The 16752-nt window shown below is 45.8% G+C and overlaps 1 protein-coding gene across 2 annotated transcripts; it reads right to left on the bottom strand.

Moving 5' to 3' along the window:
• Positions 1–5421: 5421 nt before the first annotated feature.
• Positions 5422–15328, bottom strand: slc25a19 (solute carrier family 25 member 19). Of its 2 annotated transcripts, none has more exons than XM_055653995.1 (6): positions 15151–15328; positions 10612–10767; positions 9824–9994; positions 9035–9206; positions 7181–7311; positions 5422–6471 (listed from the first exon to the last, which is right to left on the bottom strand). In XM_055653995.1, the coding sequence occupies exons 1-6, from the start codon at positions 15286–15288 to the stop codon at positions 6244–6246; spliced, it is 996 nt and encodes a 331-aa protein (XP_055509970.1). In that variant the 5' UTR covers positions 15289–15328; the 3' UTR covers positions 5422–6243. The 2 variants fall into 2 exon arrangements, with proteins under 2 accessions (XP_055509970.1, XP_055509971.1); XM_055653996.1 differs by having other exon boundaries at positions 15119–15237.
• Between the last annotated feature and the right edge of the window lie 1424 nt (positions 15329–16752).

The raw sequence follows: 16752 nt of genomic DNA on the forward strand, positions 1-16752 counted from the left end.
CATTTCCAGTTAAATTGTTCTCTAACTGGAAACACTTAACATGGGGCATGTTGGTTAGCATGGGAAAGTTGTGTTGAAGGGCCTGTTTCCACACTGTATGACTATGACATTTAGCATATGTGAGTTGTAAGAAGTATTAAGAAGTATATACAATTATGAGAGGCAGAGATAAGGTAGACAATCATAAACCTTTTCCCAGGATGGAAATGTCAAAAACTAGAGGACATACTTTTACGGTGAGAGGGGCAAAACATTTTTACATAAGGGTGGTGAATGCCTGGAACGCGTTGCCTATGGGAGGTGGTGGAGGCAGATATATGATAGTAGCATTTAAAGGCTTTTGGATAGGCATGTGGTTATGCAGGGAATAAAGGGATTTGGATCACGTGCAGGCATTTAAGATTACTTGATGGTACTTTAATTGTTCAATGGTACTTTACCTGTCACATGTCCCGAGGTACAGTGAAATTAATTTTTGTACGCAGTTCAGCAAAACATCTGGTACCATGTTCACATAGACATTGTGGACTGAAGGGCCTGTTCCTGTGGTGTCCTATCTAAATGAACATAAATAAATGATGGTTACTATTAAATCCAATTCACTGTTATCTTCTTTCCCACTGCTGAGGATATGGTATTTCTTATTAAATGAGTTTTGTATTTATTTGTATTTCAGAATACAGGTGAGGCTGGACATGCCAACATTTATTACGTGCCCCCTAATGCCCTTGAATTGAGTGGCTTGCTGGGTTATTTACAGGCAAGACCTGCAGTTACAGGTTGGCTGGATTGCTTAGGACAGCGGATATTCACGCCAGAAGGCATTAGTGAACCAGAGGGGTTCTCTTGCTGAAGACGTAAGGGGCTGCAGATGGTTGAATCTTGAGCAACAAACAAACTATAGGAGGAACTCAATGGGTCGGGCAGGATCTGTGGAAATGGGCAGAGGAAATTTCAGGTCGGGACCCGTCTTGAATGAACGAATGCTATATGATACTTTGTTATCACAGGTTACATGTCACAGTGACATTCGTTGTTTTGCATAACATTCACAAAGAATGCAAAGAGTCGCCATTTATAGGGCACCTACAAAGCGTTCAATGTTGCCCAATGGTCCTTCTTTGTTCTTGGCGCTCCCCCACCCCCCCCATGCCAGGACCCTCTTTGTTCACTTGGCGGCACATCCTCGAACGACCTCCAGCATCCACCGCGAGCCCATCCGGTTGACTTCAAGATACGGAGATGAGAGGGGATGGCTGATAAAAAAAGATGGGAGGAAGGAGTGAGCCAAGAGCTGGCAAGTAGTAGATGGATCCAGTTGAAGGGATGATTGGTAGATGAGTTAGGTAGGGAGGAGAAAGATGGAGATGGTAACCATGGGTGGAGGTGCCAAGTGGTGAGGAGGAAGGACAGCAGATGGTGGAATCTGATAAGAAAGGAAGGTGGGGAGTGAAATGTAGAACCAGAGGGATCGTTGATGGTATCTCTCCAGTGCCTTGAGATGCCTGCTGCAGTTAGTCCAGCTCTTAGAAGCACAAAGGAGGGCAGGGGTCACTACTGCCCAGTAGACCATGAGCACGAATGAAGTCTTGATGTTCTTAATTGACCAGCTGCATTGGCACATGGAAGGCCATCACGAATTTCATCTTTGATATCTGCCTTCACCGAGATTTTATCACATTCTCAAGATTCTCAAAAATCTGTGAGGAACCGGTTAGAAAAGTGTCTTGGAAGGAACTGCAGATGCTGATTTATACTTAAGATAGACACAAAATGCTGGAATAACTCTGCGGGTCAGGCAGTACCTCTGGAGAAAAGATCTTAACCCAAAATGTCACCTATTCCTTTTCTCCAGACATGCTCAGTTACTCCAGCATTTTGTGCCTAATTTCTATTGGAAAAGACAACACCAAAATTGACAGTGAGGAAGGCTTTCAAAGGATACGGCAGGATATACAGTACAGTTACAGATATGGGCAGAGCAAATGGAGTTTATTCCAAGTGAGTGTGAGGTGTTTGGGAGGTCGAATGTAAGGGGAAAGTATATAGTTAATGGCAAGGCCTCTAATGTCATTGATATACAGAAGAATCTTGGGGTCCAAGTCCATAGGTTCCTGAAAGTGGCAACGCAATTAGATAAAGTGGTAATGAAGGCATGTAGTATGCTTGCCTTCATCAGTCACAGGGCATTGAGTATATGTCAAGAAGTCATGTTGCAGCATCATAAAACTTTGATTAAGCCGCATTTGGAGGATTGTGTGGGCTTCTGTGCATTGCATTACAGAAAAGATGAGGAGGTTTTGGAGAAGATACAGAAGAGGTTTGCCAAAATGCTGCCTGGATTTAAGGTTATTAACTATAAGGAATTAGCTATAAGCCGTGGATGGAGGACCCGCCTGGCAGGCCCAGCTCTCCCTCCACCGACAGAGGACCCGTGTTGCAGCCCATCTGCGGGAGGCCCGGCTCGCCCGCCTAGACTGGAAGGAGTTGGATGGAAGGCCGGTAAGCAGACAATCTGCGGGAGACAGTGCACTGCCTCGACGGGAGAGTTGGCCACTGGAGGCCCTGCCACAGCCTGCTAGTTGGCTGGACCAGGCCCCGCTCTAAGAGGCCGAGTGGAGAGGCATGGACCGCACGTGGCTAACAGCGGAGAAGGACACCACAGCTACGCTTGGCCAGGACGACACTGCAACACTGCCAGGACAACGGGCCGTCATGGTTAGGTGAAAAGCCCTGTACTTTCAACTGGGACTTGAAAATGGTGCCAAACTGGCGATTCTGTATACTGCCTCGGTGTACTACTGCCATACACTTGTACTGTATCTGAGATGCTTATCTAAGGTGTAGCTAAGAACTTGTACTGAACTGTATACAAAGTGAATTTCACTACACCTCGGTACATGTGACAAATAAAGTACAATTGACTGTAAGGTCGGACAAACTTGGGGAAAACAATGTTCTGGAGTAATGCAGCAGGTCAGGCAGCTTCTTTGGAGAGAATGGATAGGTGACATTTCAGGTCAGGACCCTGGTTCAGGGTAATTGGGGGGGGTGCAAAGACTAGAGATGAAAAGGAGAAACTTGGATTGTTTTTTCTATGGAGCGTCAATGGTTGAGGGGAAACCTGATAGTATATGAAATTATGAGAGGATAGTTAGGATAGATAGTCAGAATATTTTTCTAGGGGTGGAAATGAGAGTATAGTTTTTTGGACAGAGCGGGAAAGTTTAAAGGAGATTTATGGGGCAAGTTTTTTTACATAGGAAGCGGTGGGTGCCTGGAATGCATTGTCTGGAGTAACAGTGGAAGCAGATAGAGGTGGTGTCAGCATATGCGGCTTTTGGATAGGCATATGGATGTGCAGGGAATGGAGGGTTATGGATCATGTGCAGGCAGGGGAGATTAATTTAACTTGGCATCATGTTTGGCATAGGCATTGTGGCAAAGGGCCTGTTCCTGTCCTGTGTTCTATGTACCAGGAGAGTCAGTGCAGAGATTAGTGGCCTTCAACATATGTTAGACTGTTCACTTCACTGCTTGAATTGACTCAAATATCCAATTTGTTAAATCAGCAGGTTATGCCAGATTATGTAGATTCAAGCTGTGATAGGGATTTAAATGCAAAGCCAATATAAAATTGTTTCATTCCGTGCTTGGCTGGCAGATATCAGCCTGAGGCAACAGTGAGGGTTTCTCTGCTGTGACCCAGATCGTGGGAATAATCAGCCAGGAATCCTGTTGCAGTCATCAGCTGCAGACAAATCTTCCCTATTTACACAGGAGATTTCCAACACTTTTTTCAATAGTTGGTAGGGTTTTAACACAAATTTTAGCATATGTGTGTGCATTGGCAGGAAAGCCATGAGTTGTGGCCCGTGCCTGCAAAGCCCTGACAAATAATGTTTATTTACAATGCTTACAACAATTTTAGAATAAAATCCATTCCAAGCTGTCCCAGATGCACTCCAGCCTCTGCAGTGCCCAGTGGGACGGAAGACCTCCAGTGATCCAGAGGTCTCCCAAGCGCTTGATTGTAGGCATGGGCTATCAGGGCTCTCGCTTAACTTTTTTTCCCTGTTGCCAGCCGGGCAACCTTGGCAGCTTTTTAGGTTGCCAAATGACAGTTTAGGTGGTCATTTAAGATGGCTTGCATGACGCGTGCAATAATGAGCTCGGCGAAGTGCGTAGTTACCAGTCGGAATTATACTCAATGAAGCATTCACATATTATTTCTGCTTCAAATAAAGTCACAAACTAAACATATTCACCAATCAAGACATGATATATCCCACAATGACATGCAGCAAAATTATAAGACAGTATCTCAACTCTTTTTACACATTGCAATTAATGCAATTTCTATTAGTTCTTTCCACTTCCAAACAAAAATGTGGTTGGATTATTCAGCGTATGATTAACCAGTGTCAATAAATCCTGGACCATGGTAACATATATGTGTACGTATAGTTGTAAATGTTGCTCATTAAATAACTACAGTACTGATACTCCATATTAAGAGCATTGATCTGCCGTTAAAATGAATTCTGTGATAACGTGTCAACGGCAGCAATGACAATCGAACACTGCCTCGGCGTGCGGGAGGGTTTGTATTGAAAGCATCGTTAGCGGGTTTGCAAGCAGCGGCCGCTATCAGGGCGGGCGGGAGGAGGAGGAGATGGAGCCACTCTTCGGGGCCCGCCATTCGCTCCGACCCTTCCTCACCCCGCACCTAGTATTTTTCCCACGCAATGCAGCCGTCACCGCCGACATAAAACGTCACATTCCTTTTCTCCAGAGATGCTGCCTGACCAGCGGAGTTACTCCAGTTTTTTGTGTCTGTCTTCGGTACAAACCAGTATCAGGTTTCCAAGCCGGGCAAAATGACTCGGTGTTTAGGTTGCCCGGCGGTGCTTTAAGTGGTCAGTGGCACCCGGGCAACCGTTAATTTCAAGCTCTGGCTATACATAAGTAGGGTGTTCATAAACTGGGACAAACCTATAATGGAAAGTAAGGAGACAGGGACACTGCTGATCTGATTTAAGTCAGTTATAGTTTGGTGAGGGAACGAGGGAAGAGGAGAAAAAGCATTGTTGCAACAAATCTGGCAGTTAAAGATTCATAATCGAGTTCAGAATGGAGTACATAATCCCAAACTGACAGTCAAGGCAGAACAAGTGCGGGAGTGAGCTTTGAACCATCAAGAATAGGGTCTAGTGGGCAAGTGTTAAACTGTGCCTTCTACTGTCTGTATTGGGAGCCTGTATTAACATTAACAATCCCAGGGACAGTTTGAAAAGCAGGGAGTTTGCCCTATTCTGCCGATGTAATCAAATTCATATCACTCATCTTGTGCTTGGGGTCATTCTGTGCAGAACACAACTTATTTCTCAGACTGCAATTAAACAGACACATTCAAACAGAACCTTTGTTGTTTTTTTATTAAAAATACATGAATATTGCGAGTATAAATACTGAGGTATAAATCATGGACGGTTCGAAGTCACACCAGACACCGCACAGATTTAGCATTCACCTCAAACATCTTTTCTCCTCCTGTGCCTTGAAGCTGCTGATTGTTGCACTCAGCCCCCTGCATCACATCCACATACCACTGATGTGTACCATTTAGCAGGTCAGTAAGCTGTAGAGAGCACACCAGAGCTTGGTCCATCCAAGCCCAATGTGTAGATCTGGAAATTGCAACCGCTTGTGATTTGCAAGTAGCAGTGTGAGCATTTCCATTACAACATGACAAACATACAATCGCACACTGCAATGTCAAATCCTTCTGTATCTTTGGCTAATCCCACAGACCTACTCCAGTGAAAATTCTCCAAATAGCATTGACCCAGAGAGAAATTGTACACTACTTGGTGTGATACTCCCAAGGGGTTGATAAATGACAGATTGATAAATAAGTGCATCACCTTAGAAAAATAAATATTAAACATTAATACGAATATAAACTAAAGCAATGGCATGTTAACCTCACTATGTTAAGCAACTACTGAAAGTGCAGGGATCCTCAGTGGGTGCACACTTTACACACACAGCAGCAGGCAGTACAGTCAGCTCTGCCCAGTTCTGATCAAAGGGTGGTAGTGCACTGTGCATCAGATGCAATCCTAGGGAAACACAGCGCTTCCTGATGACTCCCAAGAGCCGTGTACTCATTTGCCAGCACACAAAGCAGAAACCAGAGGCGGGCTTAGGCTAGACGATTAGTATGGCAATGGTTGAATATCATTGCTTGCGATTAAGATCTTTGCTCTGTTGCTGCTGATGTCCAGAGTTTGCCCTCTGTTTGTGGTCATTCAGGATATTGCAGAAGAGTTCGTACCAGAAAAATACAAGTCCAGTGGAAAAGGCAGCTTTCAGCATGCTGGGCGACAAGCCCTTGTAGAATCCTCTCAGCCCCTCACCCCGAGCCACCTGGAACACACAGTCCAGGAACCCTTTGTAGGTCTGCACCTGAAACACACAAACCACAAGGGGATAATACTGGTACTCTGAACCTACTGCCAGTCATCCAACACTATCCCCATGCCCATGCCGCTTTCCGTCCTTGGCCAATCCAACCCCCTTGTACAACACGGAGATACGTTATGAAACTGTGCTTTTCATGTTTCGGCACCAGCACACTAGTTCCATAGGTGCGGTACATCCACTGCTGTCAATCCTTTTGGGCGCAGCCTAGAATTATATGGCCACTGAGATGGGAGCCCAATCACCCTCTCACTTTCAACTAGGGATCACTGTGGTATCAAGCCTCAGCAGATACTTCCTCTTCCTTGCCAGGTTCAGGATAGATGCCAAGGAACTTATATAAGCTCTGCAATGATATTTGCAATAAATCTCCTCTGTACTCTCTCTATTTTGTTGACATCCTTCCTATAATTGGGCGACCAAAATTGTACACCATACTCCAGATTTGATCTCACCAATGCCTTGTACAATTTTAACATTATATCCCAGCTTCTATACTCAGTGAAACAGTGACGGTACTAACCCTGTGGTAGATCCTACACTGAGAACAAATACCTGAGCAAACTGAAGACAGATGATGTGCAGCAATGGGCACAACTGCACCCTGACCTGGTAACCGAGTGGAATGACCAATATCCCCAAACCACAGGACATGTACACACAGAACTCAAAGCATGGGTCTGCAAACCCTCACCTGTCCAAAGGAGATTCGTGCCTTCTGAAAGCCATCCACTTGCATTCTCTTCTTAAGAAGGTCAAGAGGATAAGTAAGAGTTTTACTGATGATCCCTGCACAGCTTCCACATGCCAGATTATGCATGTTACCTTATAAAAAGGAAAAATAGGGTCAGAATAATATTCCTTGTTTGTACTTTAAGTGCGAGTTCTCAGTTGCACTCTCATTACATCCCATTCTAGAGATTAGTCTAGTTTAGTTTAGAGATACAGTGCGGAAACAGGCCATTCGGCCATTAAGTCCACGCTGACCAGCGATCCCCGTTACACTAACACTATCCTACACACTAGGGACAATTTTAACCAAAGCCAATTAACCTACAAACCTGTGCATCTTTGGAGTGTGGGAAGACACCAGAGCACCAGGAGAAAACCCACAGGGCGAACGTACAAACTCCGTACATACAGCACCCTTGGTCAGGATGGGCCCTGGGTCTCTGGCGTTGTAAGACAGCAACTCTACTGCTGCACCACCGTGCCGATTTTAAGAAAAAAAATCTGCTAATATTCCAGTGTCATACTGCAGGTGTTGGGGCCATCTGAGGAGAAACAGGGAAACAGGAAACTAAATGGCAGAATGAACCTGGGAATTGTAATAAAAAGATACAATATCATTATTTGTATCACTGGGGAGATATCCACTGTATCCAGATTATTGCTCTCTCAAAGCAACAAAAGCAGGCGTGCATGCTGGTCATTGTTGCGTTGCTGTCTATGAGATCTTGTTGTTTGCAAGTTTGTTGCCAGTCAAACAACATTTCAAATGTCCAGTCTGAAGAAGGGTTTCGGCCCGAAACGTTGCCTATTTCCTTCGCTCCATAGATGCTGCTGCACCCCAGTTTCTCACTTTTTTGTGTAACTTTCAAATGTGCATTGTTGGTTGAGATTTTGGGACTCAAAAAATAAAATCACTATCCAAACTCGCTAAAGAGAGCTGTTGAGAAGGGCCAATACTTCTTGCTCTATTTTCTCACGTGGAACATTTGCAACCTCAATCAACTAGCATAGAAGCCTTGTGCCGGCTTCACTAGAGGCATAGGTAGTCTTAATTCTGGGTTAAAAGAATTGCCAATGGCAACTTAGCTACCACACCATAGAAATGACAAAATGTTTTTTTTAAATGGGACCCTTTTTTCTGATTTGCTTCTAGTTGACATAAAGGACTGGTATGGAGAATACAAAACCATGATGTATTAAGTCATAGTGCAGAATTGGATACTTTCTGGTGTGATGAGAGTCAGGCAACTGGAGAGATGGAAAAGAAAAACTCCCAAAAAGGGCAGAGACTATGGCTAAGGACTATGAACAAGACTCGGGACTTTGAACACCAATAATGGAGTGGAGATCACAGTAGGAAACCCACTGAGGTAAAAGGTAGAGCTATGATCAGGAGCTTGTTGAAGGGAGAACTAGAAGGGGTCTAGGAGTGACAAATGCTCTAGGCAGATGTTGAGATGGACCAGAGTGAATTTATTGAGCTTGAATGACAGAAGCTCTGAAAAATTAGCCCAGGTCTAATATAAACTTGAATGGACAGCATCACATAAGGCATTGCACCAAATTATGTTTCAATATACACAGCAGAGGAATTGTGAGGTGCACCCATGCAAGGGTGGTTTTGAGTGTGTCCTCTTCTGATGCTGCTCTGGAAATCACTGCACTGACAACAGCCAAGTGTCCGTCTTCTATTGTTAATTCTCTCTGAACAACGCACCCCACCGCTACTTCCCTTAAGGTTACAAATTGCGCACCAGAAATCTTTCAGTCCTATTTGGTTTGTGTATCTAAGAGATTTCTCATTCCATTCACTCACCCGAGCTGATGTTGGCCCATTTGGAGATACGGTGAAAGATGTTGTACGAGGCAAACTGGAGCCCCGCATATGGGAAAACAGCTATAATGGAGGGAGTGAGGCCACGATAATATGACAGGGGGCCTTCTCTTCTGAACATTGTGATCACTGCATGCCAAAGATTCCTGTAAACCTGCAATACAAATTAATCCAGGCAAAATATAGCCCACACACATTGCCCATGGCAAAATCCATGTTTCTTCTGTACATCAAGTAGAAGCATGCTTATCTTCAGAAGTCATAGTCTGTCCCCACCCTTCCCACTCACTACCTTCATTACTGGGGATTAAAGGACAGTGTCAGAGAAAAATTAATGCTTCACTCCAAATTCATTCGAAAGCTTTGGGTGCAGATTAGTAAATGGTGACAATATGACTAATATTTTGCCCCCTACTTCAGCAATCCAGTGTTGTCATGACACGGGACCTTACAGTGAGAAAATAAGAAATTACCTATCTCCTTGGGCCAAGATTTGACTTATCAGAGATTTGGAAGTTGCAAGATGGCGCCAGAACCTGGTAACACTCTGCCTGTTGTTCCAGAATAAATCGACTGTACTTGTGTTTGACTGGATAGCATGGCAGAACAAGTTTTTCACTATCGCTCTGCACGTGACAATAATGAAACCATTAAACCACAACTCTGCCACCACTCAGGAAGCCTGCTGCTTCAATGTTACCCAACTGCAGTTCCCCAATACCCCGATGGAGCCTAAAACACAAGGCCACATGCTTTAGCGTCAAATCTTACCTTGGGTTCTCCCTGAGCCACAAATCGGGTACGGAGTGTGTCCATAGGCTGCAAGGTAACCGTGGCAGTGCAGGCCGCCAGGCCTCCACAAACAAAGTGCACTATGGGATTCCTCGCATCGTACAACATGGCATTGTGGGCAAATTTTGTTAGAAACTCAAAACTTGCAAACTGGGGGGGAAAAGGGAGGAAATTTGGTCAAACATCTTGCAACAAAGTAGATCAGAAATTTTAAAGAGACTTGCATATACAAATTGTCCTTTCATGACACCCAAAACACCTTGCAGTCTATGAAGCACTGTTTGTAGTCAAAGATAATAGTCAATTCACACACTGAGGAATCACACAAAAGGCAAATTGAGAATGAAGAAACCATTATTTTATATCTGGCGGTTAAAAACAGGCCTGGATTGAGCAGTTCTGCACTTCTTCAAACTAGGTCTGTGGAACTCTGTACATCTATTTGAGAGGGCAAATCAGCATTTCAGAAAACACCAGCATTCTCTCAGTAAAGACATGCCAGTGATTTAATCAGTGACATCTTGACACAGAGGATATCAAAATTAAACTGGAGTGAATCGTCCAAATTTCAAACTAAAAAAATGTAGTCCTCCGCATTCTGGTTGACCATTCCAGTGACGTGACGGTGTCATGAGTACCAGTGTCCGTTCACCAGCACTCTTAACCATCAGTTCAATGGGCACATGGATTTACAATTTACTTAGTGATATTCTGCCACACATTAAGATGATCTTAGAAAAAGAGTTTGATGAAGCGATGGGACATACCTGGACAGCTCCATAAGAGATGGACAAAAGCTGGGCTGGAACATGACCCTTCCAGAAAGCCCGCAGGCCCTCCTCTCTGAATATCCTGTTAGTGGCCTGTGCAATGCCAAGATACTTGGCCCTTGGCTCCAGCAGTGAAAAGCGCTCGATCTGGAGCTGAGAAAACAAAACCACATCAGTGAACATTCATTATATTACATGATTGGTGCCTGCTTTCGCCATTGTTTCTTCAAGGAATTCCTGCAGATCAATCACCCAAACACAATTTTCAGTTTTGAAATCTATGAGAACTATTGAAGAAAAATCACGAGCCAAGGAACTTGGAACCTTGAGCAAAACACAAAGTGCTGGAGTAACTCAGTAGGTTAGGTGGCATCTGTGGAAGAAAGGACAAGCAACATTTTGGGTCAGAACCCTTCATAAGACTCATATTGACCTACCACAGTTGACTCTCCTCAAATAGTCACCTGGTATTAGCAGTATTTACCTGCTGCTCTGTACGATTGCCCTATATTTGGGTTATATACCAGTTCCCCTGCACAGTTAACTGGTATTCTAAACTACTTGCACTCAAATCTCAATCTTCATAGATTTGCTATTCATGGTTTTGAATATCATCGAGCAGCATGCACAGTACACTGGAAGGGAAAAAACTATTCGCAAAGCTCCCAAAAGCAGTGCAACTTTGCACATAGCACACTGTCCCTGCATGTTTATACGCAAAACAGTACAGCATAGCAAACCTACCTCAATGTTGATGAATATTTCATATACATCATCACCAAAAAATGGCAATGAAGTGGTTAAAAAGGAAAATAGTAAGGTCTTGAGTCAAACAGATCCAGTGGTTAGATAAACATAGTAGCCAGAAAAGTAACATAGTCATGGCGATGATAGGAAATGCATTAAGCCAATGGGCAGAGGATGTGAACCAAAAGAATATTCTCAGAGATCAGAATGTAATTCCCCTGTAAAGAATTGGTCTTTTGAAATTATTTCACAAGCAACTGGAGACATTAGAGCAAATGCTAGCTGCCCACCCATCTTTGTCGTTAGTAAGGATTGGTTTGAGAAATGCACCAAGATTCTCATCCCATGATATATTACACAATGGTGAGACAGCATTTGTGGCCATGAAGCAGTAACGTCTTGCCCACCCAAGTTTCTCAAACTCATCCAGATGGGCAATAAGGCTAATAAGAGTTCCATACAGGCAAGACTGCCTTATGGTGGCAGTAGATGTCTACCTACACTTGCATTTCATAAGGAAGAGAAACTATCTGGATTTAAGGCAACAAAGAACTGAGTAACACTTTATTTCTGCAGTAATGCTGAAGGCTTCATGATGCACTGTGTCATGAATCGCCGACATTAACGGTTAAAAATAAAAACATTGCTCATGCATTAGTCTAATAAGAAAGCCTGGGTTTCTTTAGCACCAACTACGGACTGGTGCCACAAATGTTTTGTGTGCACAGTTGAGAAACAATTCCGGTAGAAGGCCTAGACATCAAGGGCATTCAAATCATTGTTGTTTGATATATTGAACCAGTACTTGGCAGTTTTCCAATTACTGGTACAGTTGCCATATTTTTGTCCGACATATTTACATGCTGATCAATGCAGTCACCTATTATTTGTCCAGAGCAACCTCCTGGTATTTCCCCACTGCCCAGTATCATTATTGCCTCCTGACCAGAGAACTTCTGAGTATTTAATGGCTGGTTTCTCACTATTTACCAATTTTACAGCATAATTTCCCAATATTTACCCATTGACTAGTATAGTTGCCCCCACTGTTTCCCTAGGCAGAGTAGTTTCCTAAAATTTACCCACACCCTTGTATTTGGACTGTATTTGGTATTTACACATTACCCAGTATAGTTAATTGATGTAGACTTAAAACCATCTCCATTGTGCCGGTGCCTAAACACTCCACTGCGGCGAGCCTCAACGACTTCCGCCCAGTTGCACTTACTCCCATCATCACCAAGTGCTTCGAGAGGCTGGTCCTGGCACACCTCAAAGGCTGCCTACCTCCCACACTGGACCCCTATCAGTTCTCCTACCGCAAGAACAGGAGTACGGAGGATGCCATCTCAACGGCACTTCACTCCGCCCTCTCCCACCTCGACAACAGAGACACCTACGTAAGAATGCTGTTCATCGATTATAGCTCAGCATTCAACACCATTATACCCTCAAAACTGATCACCAAACTCAGCGACCTGGGCATCGACCCCTCCCTCTGCAACTGGATACTGGAATTTCTAACCAACAGACCCCAGTCTATTAGGTTAGACAAGCACACCTCTTCAACCCTCACCTTGCTGTGTGCTGAGCCCCCTTCTCTACTCCCTCTTCACCTACGACTGCACACCTGTACATGGTACTAACACCATCATCAAGTATGCAGATGATACAACGGTGATTGGCCTCATCAGCAACAACGATGAGTCGGCCTATAGGGAGAAGGTCCAACTCCTAGCAGCATGGTGCGCTGACAACAATCTGGCCCTTAACTCCAAGAAGATCAAGGAGCTCATTGTAGACTTCAGAAGGTCTAGGGGCGGCACGCACATCCCCATCCATATTAACGGGATGGAGGTGGAACGTGTTTCCAGCTTCAGGTTTCTGGGGGGTCAACATCTCCGATGACCTCTCTTGGACCCACAATACCTCAACACTGGTCAAGAAGGCTCACCAGCGTCTCTTCTTCCTGAGGAGACTAAAGAAGGTCCATCTGTCTCCTCAGATTCTGGTGAACTTCTACCGCTGCACCATCGCGAGCATCCTTACCTACTGTATTACAGTATGGTATGGCAACTGCTCTGTCTCCGACCGGAAAGCACTGCAGAGGGTGGTGAAAATTGCCCAAAGCATCACCGGTTCCTCACTCCCCTCCATTGAGTCTGTCCAAAGCAAGCGATGTCTGCGAAGGGCGCACAGCATCGTCAAGAACTGCTCTCACCCCAGCCACAGTCCGTTTACCCTCCTACCATCCGGGAGGCGCTACAGGTCTCTCCGTTGCCGGACCAGCAGGTCCAGGAACAGCTTCTTCCTTGCAGCTGTTACATTACTTACCTCTGTATCTCGGTGATTGCCAGTTAATCCCCCCCCCCCCCCCCCCCGACACTCCCCCCCCCCAGAAAAATTGCACTACTACGACTGTATTCACGTATATATATTTATTGCTCATATTCTATGTTCACTCTTCTGGGGAGATGCTAACTGTATTTTATTGTCTCTGTACTGTACACTGCACAATGACAATAAAGATTGAATCCGAATCTGAATCTAGACACCTTGCATTTACTGCATCCTGACACTGTTACCCAATACCCAGCCTCTGCCCAATATTTACTCAACATCCTATTACCAAGTATTTGTCCAGCAGTTTACCTGCCACACACAATGATATGGTCTCCAGATATTCACCAGCTGTCCGATATTTACTAGCCACCCCATATAGTTACCTACATATAGCCGCCTCAACCAGTATGGTATCGTTGCCCCATATGTACCCGTCACCTGGTGTTGTCCAATCATCCAGGGTGGGCGTCAGGTATTTACCCACCACCTAGTATAGCTAGCACACCATCTGGCATAGTTGCTCAGTAGTCATCCATCACCCAGGATAGTTGCCCCATCGGCCCTTCGAGCCTGCACCGCCATTCAATATGATCATGGCTGATCATCCAACTCAGTATCCTGTACCTGCCTTCTCTCCATACCTCCTGATCCCTTTAGCCACAAGGGCCACATCTAACTCCATCTTAAATATAGCCAATGAACTGGCCTCAACTACCTTCAGAGACTCACCACTCTCTGTGTGAATTCACCCACCGTCCAGCATAGTTGCCAGTATCCACCAGCAGAATAGGTGCCCAATATTTACCCACCAACCAGATTATTTGCCCAACATTCATCACCACCCGGAATAGTTACACAATATTCACCCACCACCCCGAATATTTGTTCAATATCAACCACCACCCCGAATATTTGCTCAATATCAACCACCACCCCGAATATTTCCTCAATACTCACCCACTGTCCAGCATAGTTGCCCAGTGTTCACCCACCTTCTAACAGTCACACTCAACCACCGCCCAGAATGGGTGCCCAACACTCACCCTCCACCAGGAATAGGTGCCCAACACTGTACCATCAGGCAGACGATACAGGAGCATGGCTGCACTTACCACCAGACTTAAGAACAGTTTTTACCATCAGGCCATCAGGCTTCTGAACTCATAAACACATTTCACATCTTATAAGTTGATTTTATTATTGTCTATTTACCTTACCAATGTCATTTTTATCTTATTTTATCCTTGTTATATTATTGCTGAAGTGACCCGTTGTCTTGTCAAACACATATCATTGTACCGTTGACCCTGTATTACATATGACAAATAAAACTGAATTGAATTGAATTGAATTGAAACCGAATTGACCCACGACCAGGAATAGATGTCCAATATTCACCCTGGCCGGTATTTACCCGACGCACAGCTTTTTCCGCCGCCATTCTACCTGGAAGCGGATTTTGAGGACGTCCAGCGGGTTGATGAAGACCCGGGTGAGGAGACCGGCCGCCGAGCCCGCCACGGCCGCCTTGCTGGACGAGAGGCCCTGTCCTTGGTCCTGCGGCCGCGGGTCATAGCCCACCATGATCCCGCCTCCCTTCTCGCCCGGAAGCGCCGGACGCCGCCGGAACTGGGGCCGCTGTGACTGACATCGGGCTCCACCAATCACAGTGGGACATGCCTGATTTGAGGTGGGTTTGAGTGACGGGCCTTCCATTCAGTAAAAACCCGGCTTCTTGGGCAGTCTGCAACTAAATGCCAATCATCCAATCCCCGGTATATTTAAAATGTAAAGACTTTAAGAAGAGTTTAGCAACAGGGTTGATTTCTGCATACTTTGCCTTATCGGCGGCAGGTTCATGCAATAAACTCCCGAGGGGCGGCACGGTGGCGCAGTGGGACAGGCAGCATCTCTGGAGAGAAGGAATGGGTGACGTTTCGGGTCGAGACTCTGACTCCATTCCTTCTCTCCAGAGATGCTGCTTGCTCCAGCAATTAAAGTAAAAAAGAGTGCGCGCCGTGGTGAGCGGGCGGCACAGGCCAACCAGGGGGCGGTGCGAGGGTCGAGGGTGGCAGAGTGCAGGAGCAGCGAGGAGGGAGGCGAGATACCAAGCGGTCATCTTCGACACGGTGGGGGGCGGGGCAACTAGAGGTCATCTTCGACACAGGGGGCGGGGCAACAAGAGGTCATCTTCGACACAGGGGGGCGGGGCAACAAGAGGTCATCTTCGACACGGTGGGGCGGTGTAGCGCAGGGAGTGGGGGCGTGGCAACAAGGGAAGTCACCTTGCTGAGGGAAGGGACTGAGCGGGAGTGGGGCAGCAGCAGTCGCCATGGATACAGAAGGGCCGGAGCCGCGCAGGGAGGCTGGGCGGGGCTTGTAGAGAGAGGTGGGGCAACCGGCAGTCACCATGGATACGGGGGGTGGGCGGGGCAAACACCGCTCACCGTGGATGCAGAAGGGGCGGGGCATCCAGCAGTCGCCATGGATACGGAAGGGGTGCGGCGGGACAACGAGCTGGCGCCGTGAACCAAAGATTGCTCCTCCAGTATCTTTACCGTGAACCGTGACGGATCGGGGCGGGGCAGCAATTGGGGGGTGGGGTGTAGATTAATCATTATTGCTGATTTGATCCATGTCTGGCCCGATCCTTGATCCCGATCCGTAACCATGTTGGGTTTCCACTATGCCATCTGATGGTATGTCAGCAGCTATGCTTTCAGATTAAGTATGATCTTTGGTTTAACCTACGACTTCGAGCCTACAAAACCTGCGGCTATGGTCTCTGTATGTATTCTTATTAAAGTACTTATTATGAAGTCCAACGACTCAGTGTTATTAGTACTTCTTACATGTGGTGGGGGGGGGGGCAACCACAGCTAGAGGCGGAGCGGGGCCGGCACAACTAGCCGCCACCATGGAGCTCGGATGGGGTGAGCACGGATAACGGAGGCAGTAACATCATGATCATAAAGTTATGTGACAAGAGCAGAATTAGGCAATTCGGTCTTCTCCGACATTCAATCATGGATGATCTATCTCACTAAT

Source organism: Leucoraja erinacea, chromosome 23 (assembly GCF_028641065.1).
Source record: "Leucoraja erinacea ecotype New England chromosome 23, Leri_hhj_1, whole genome shotgun sequence".
Lineage (NCBI taxonomy): Eukaryota > Metazoa > Chordata > Chondrichthyes > Rajiformes > Rajidae > Leucoraja > Leucoraja erinaceus.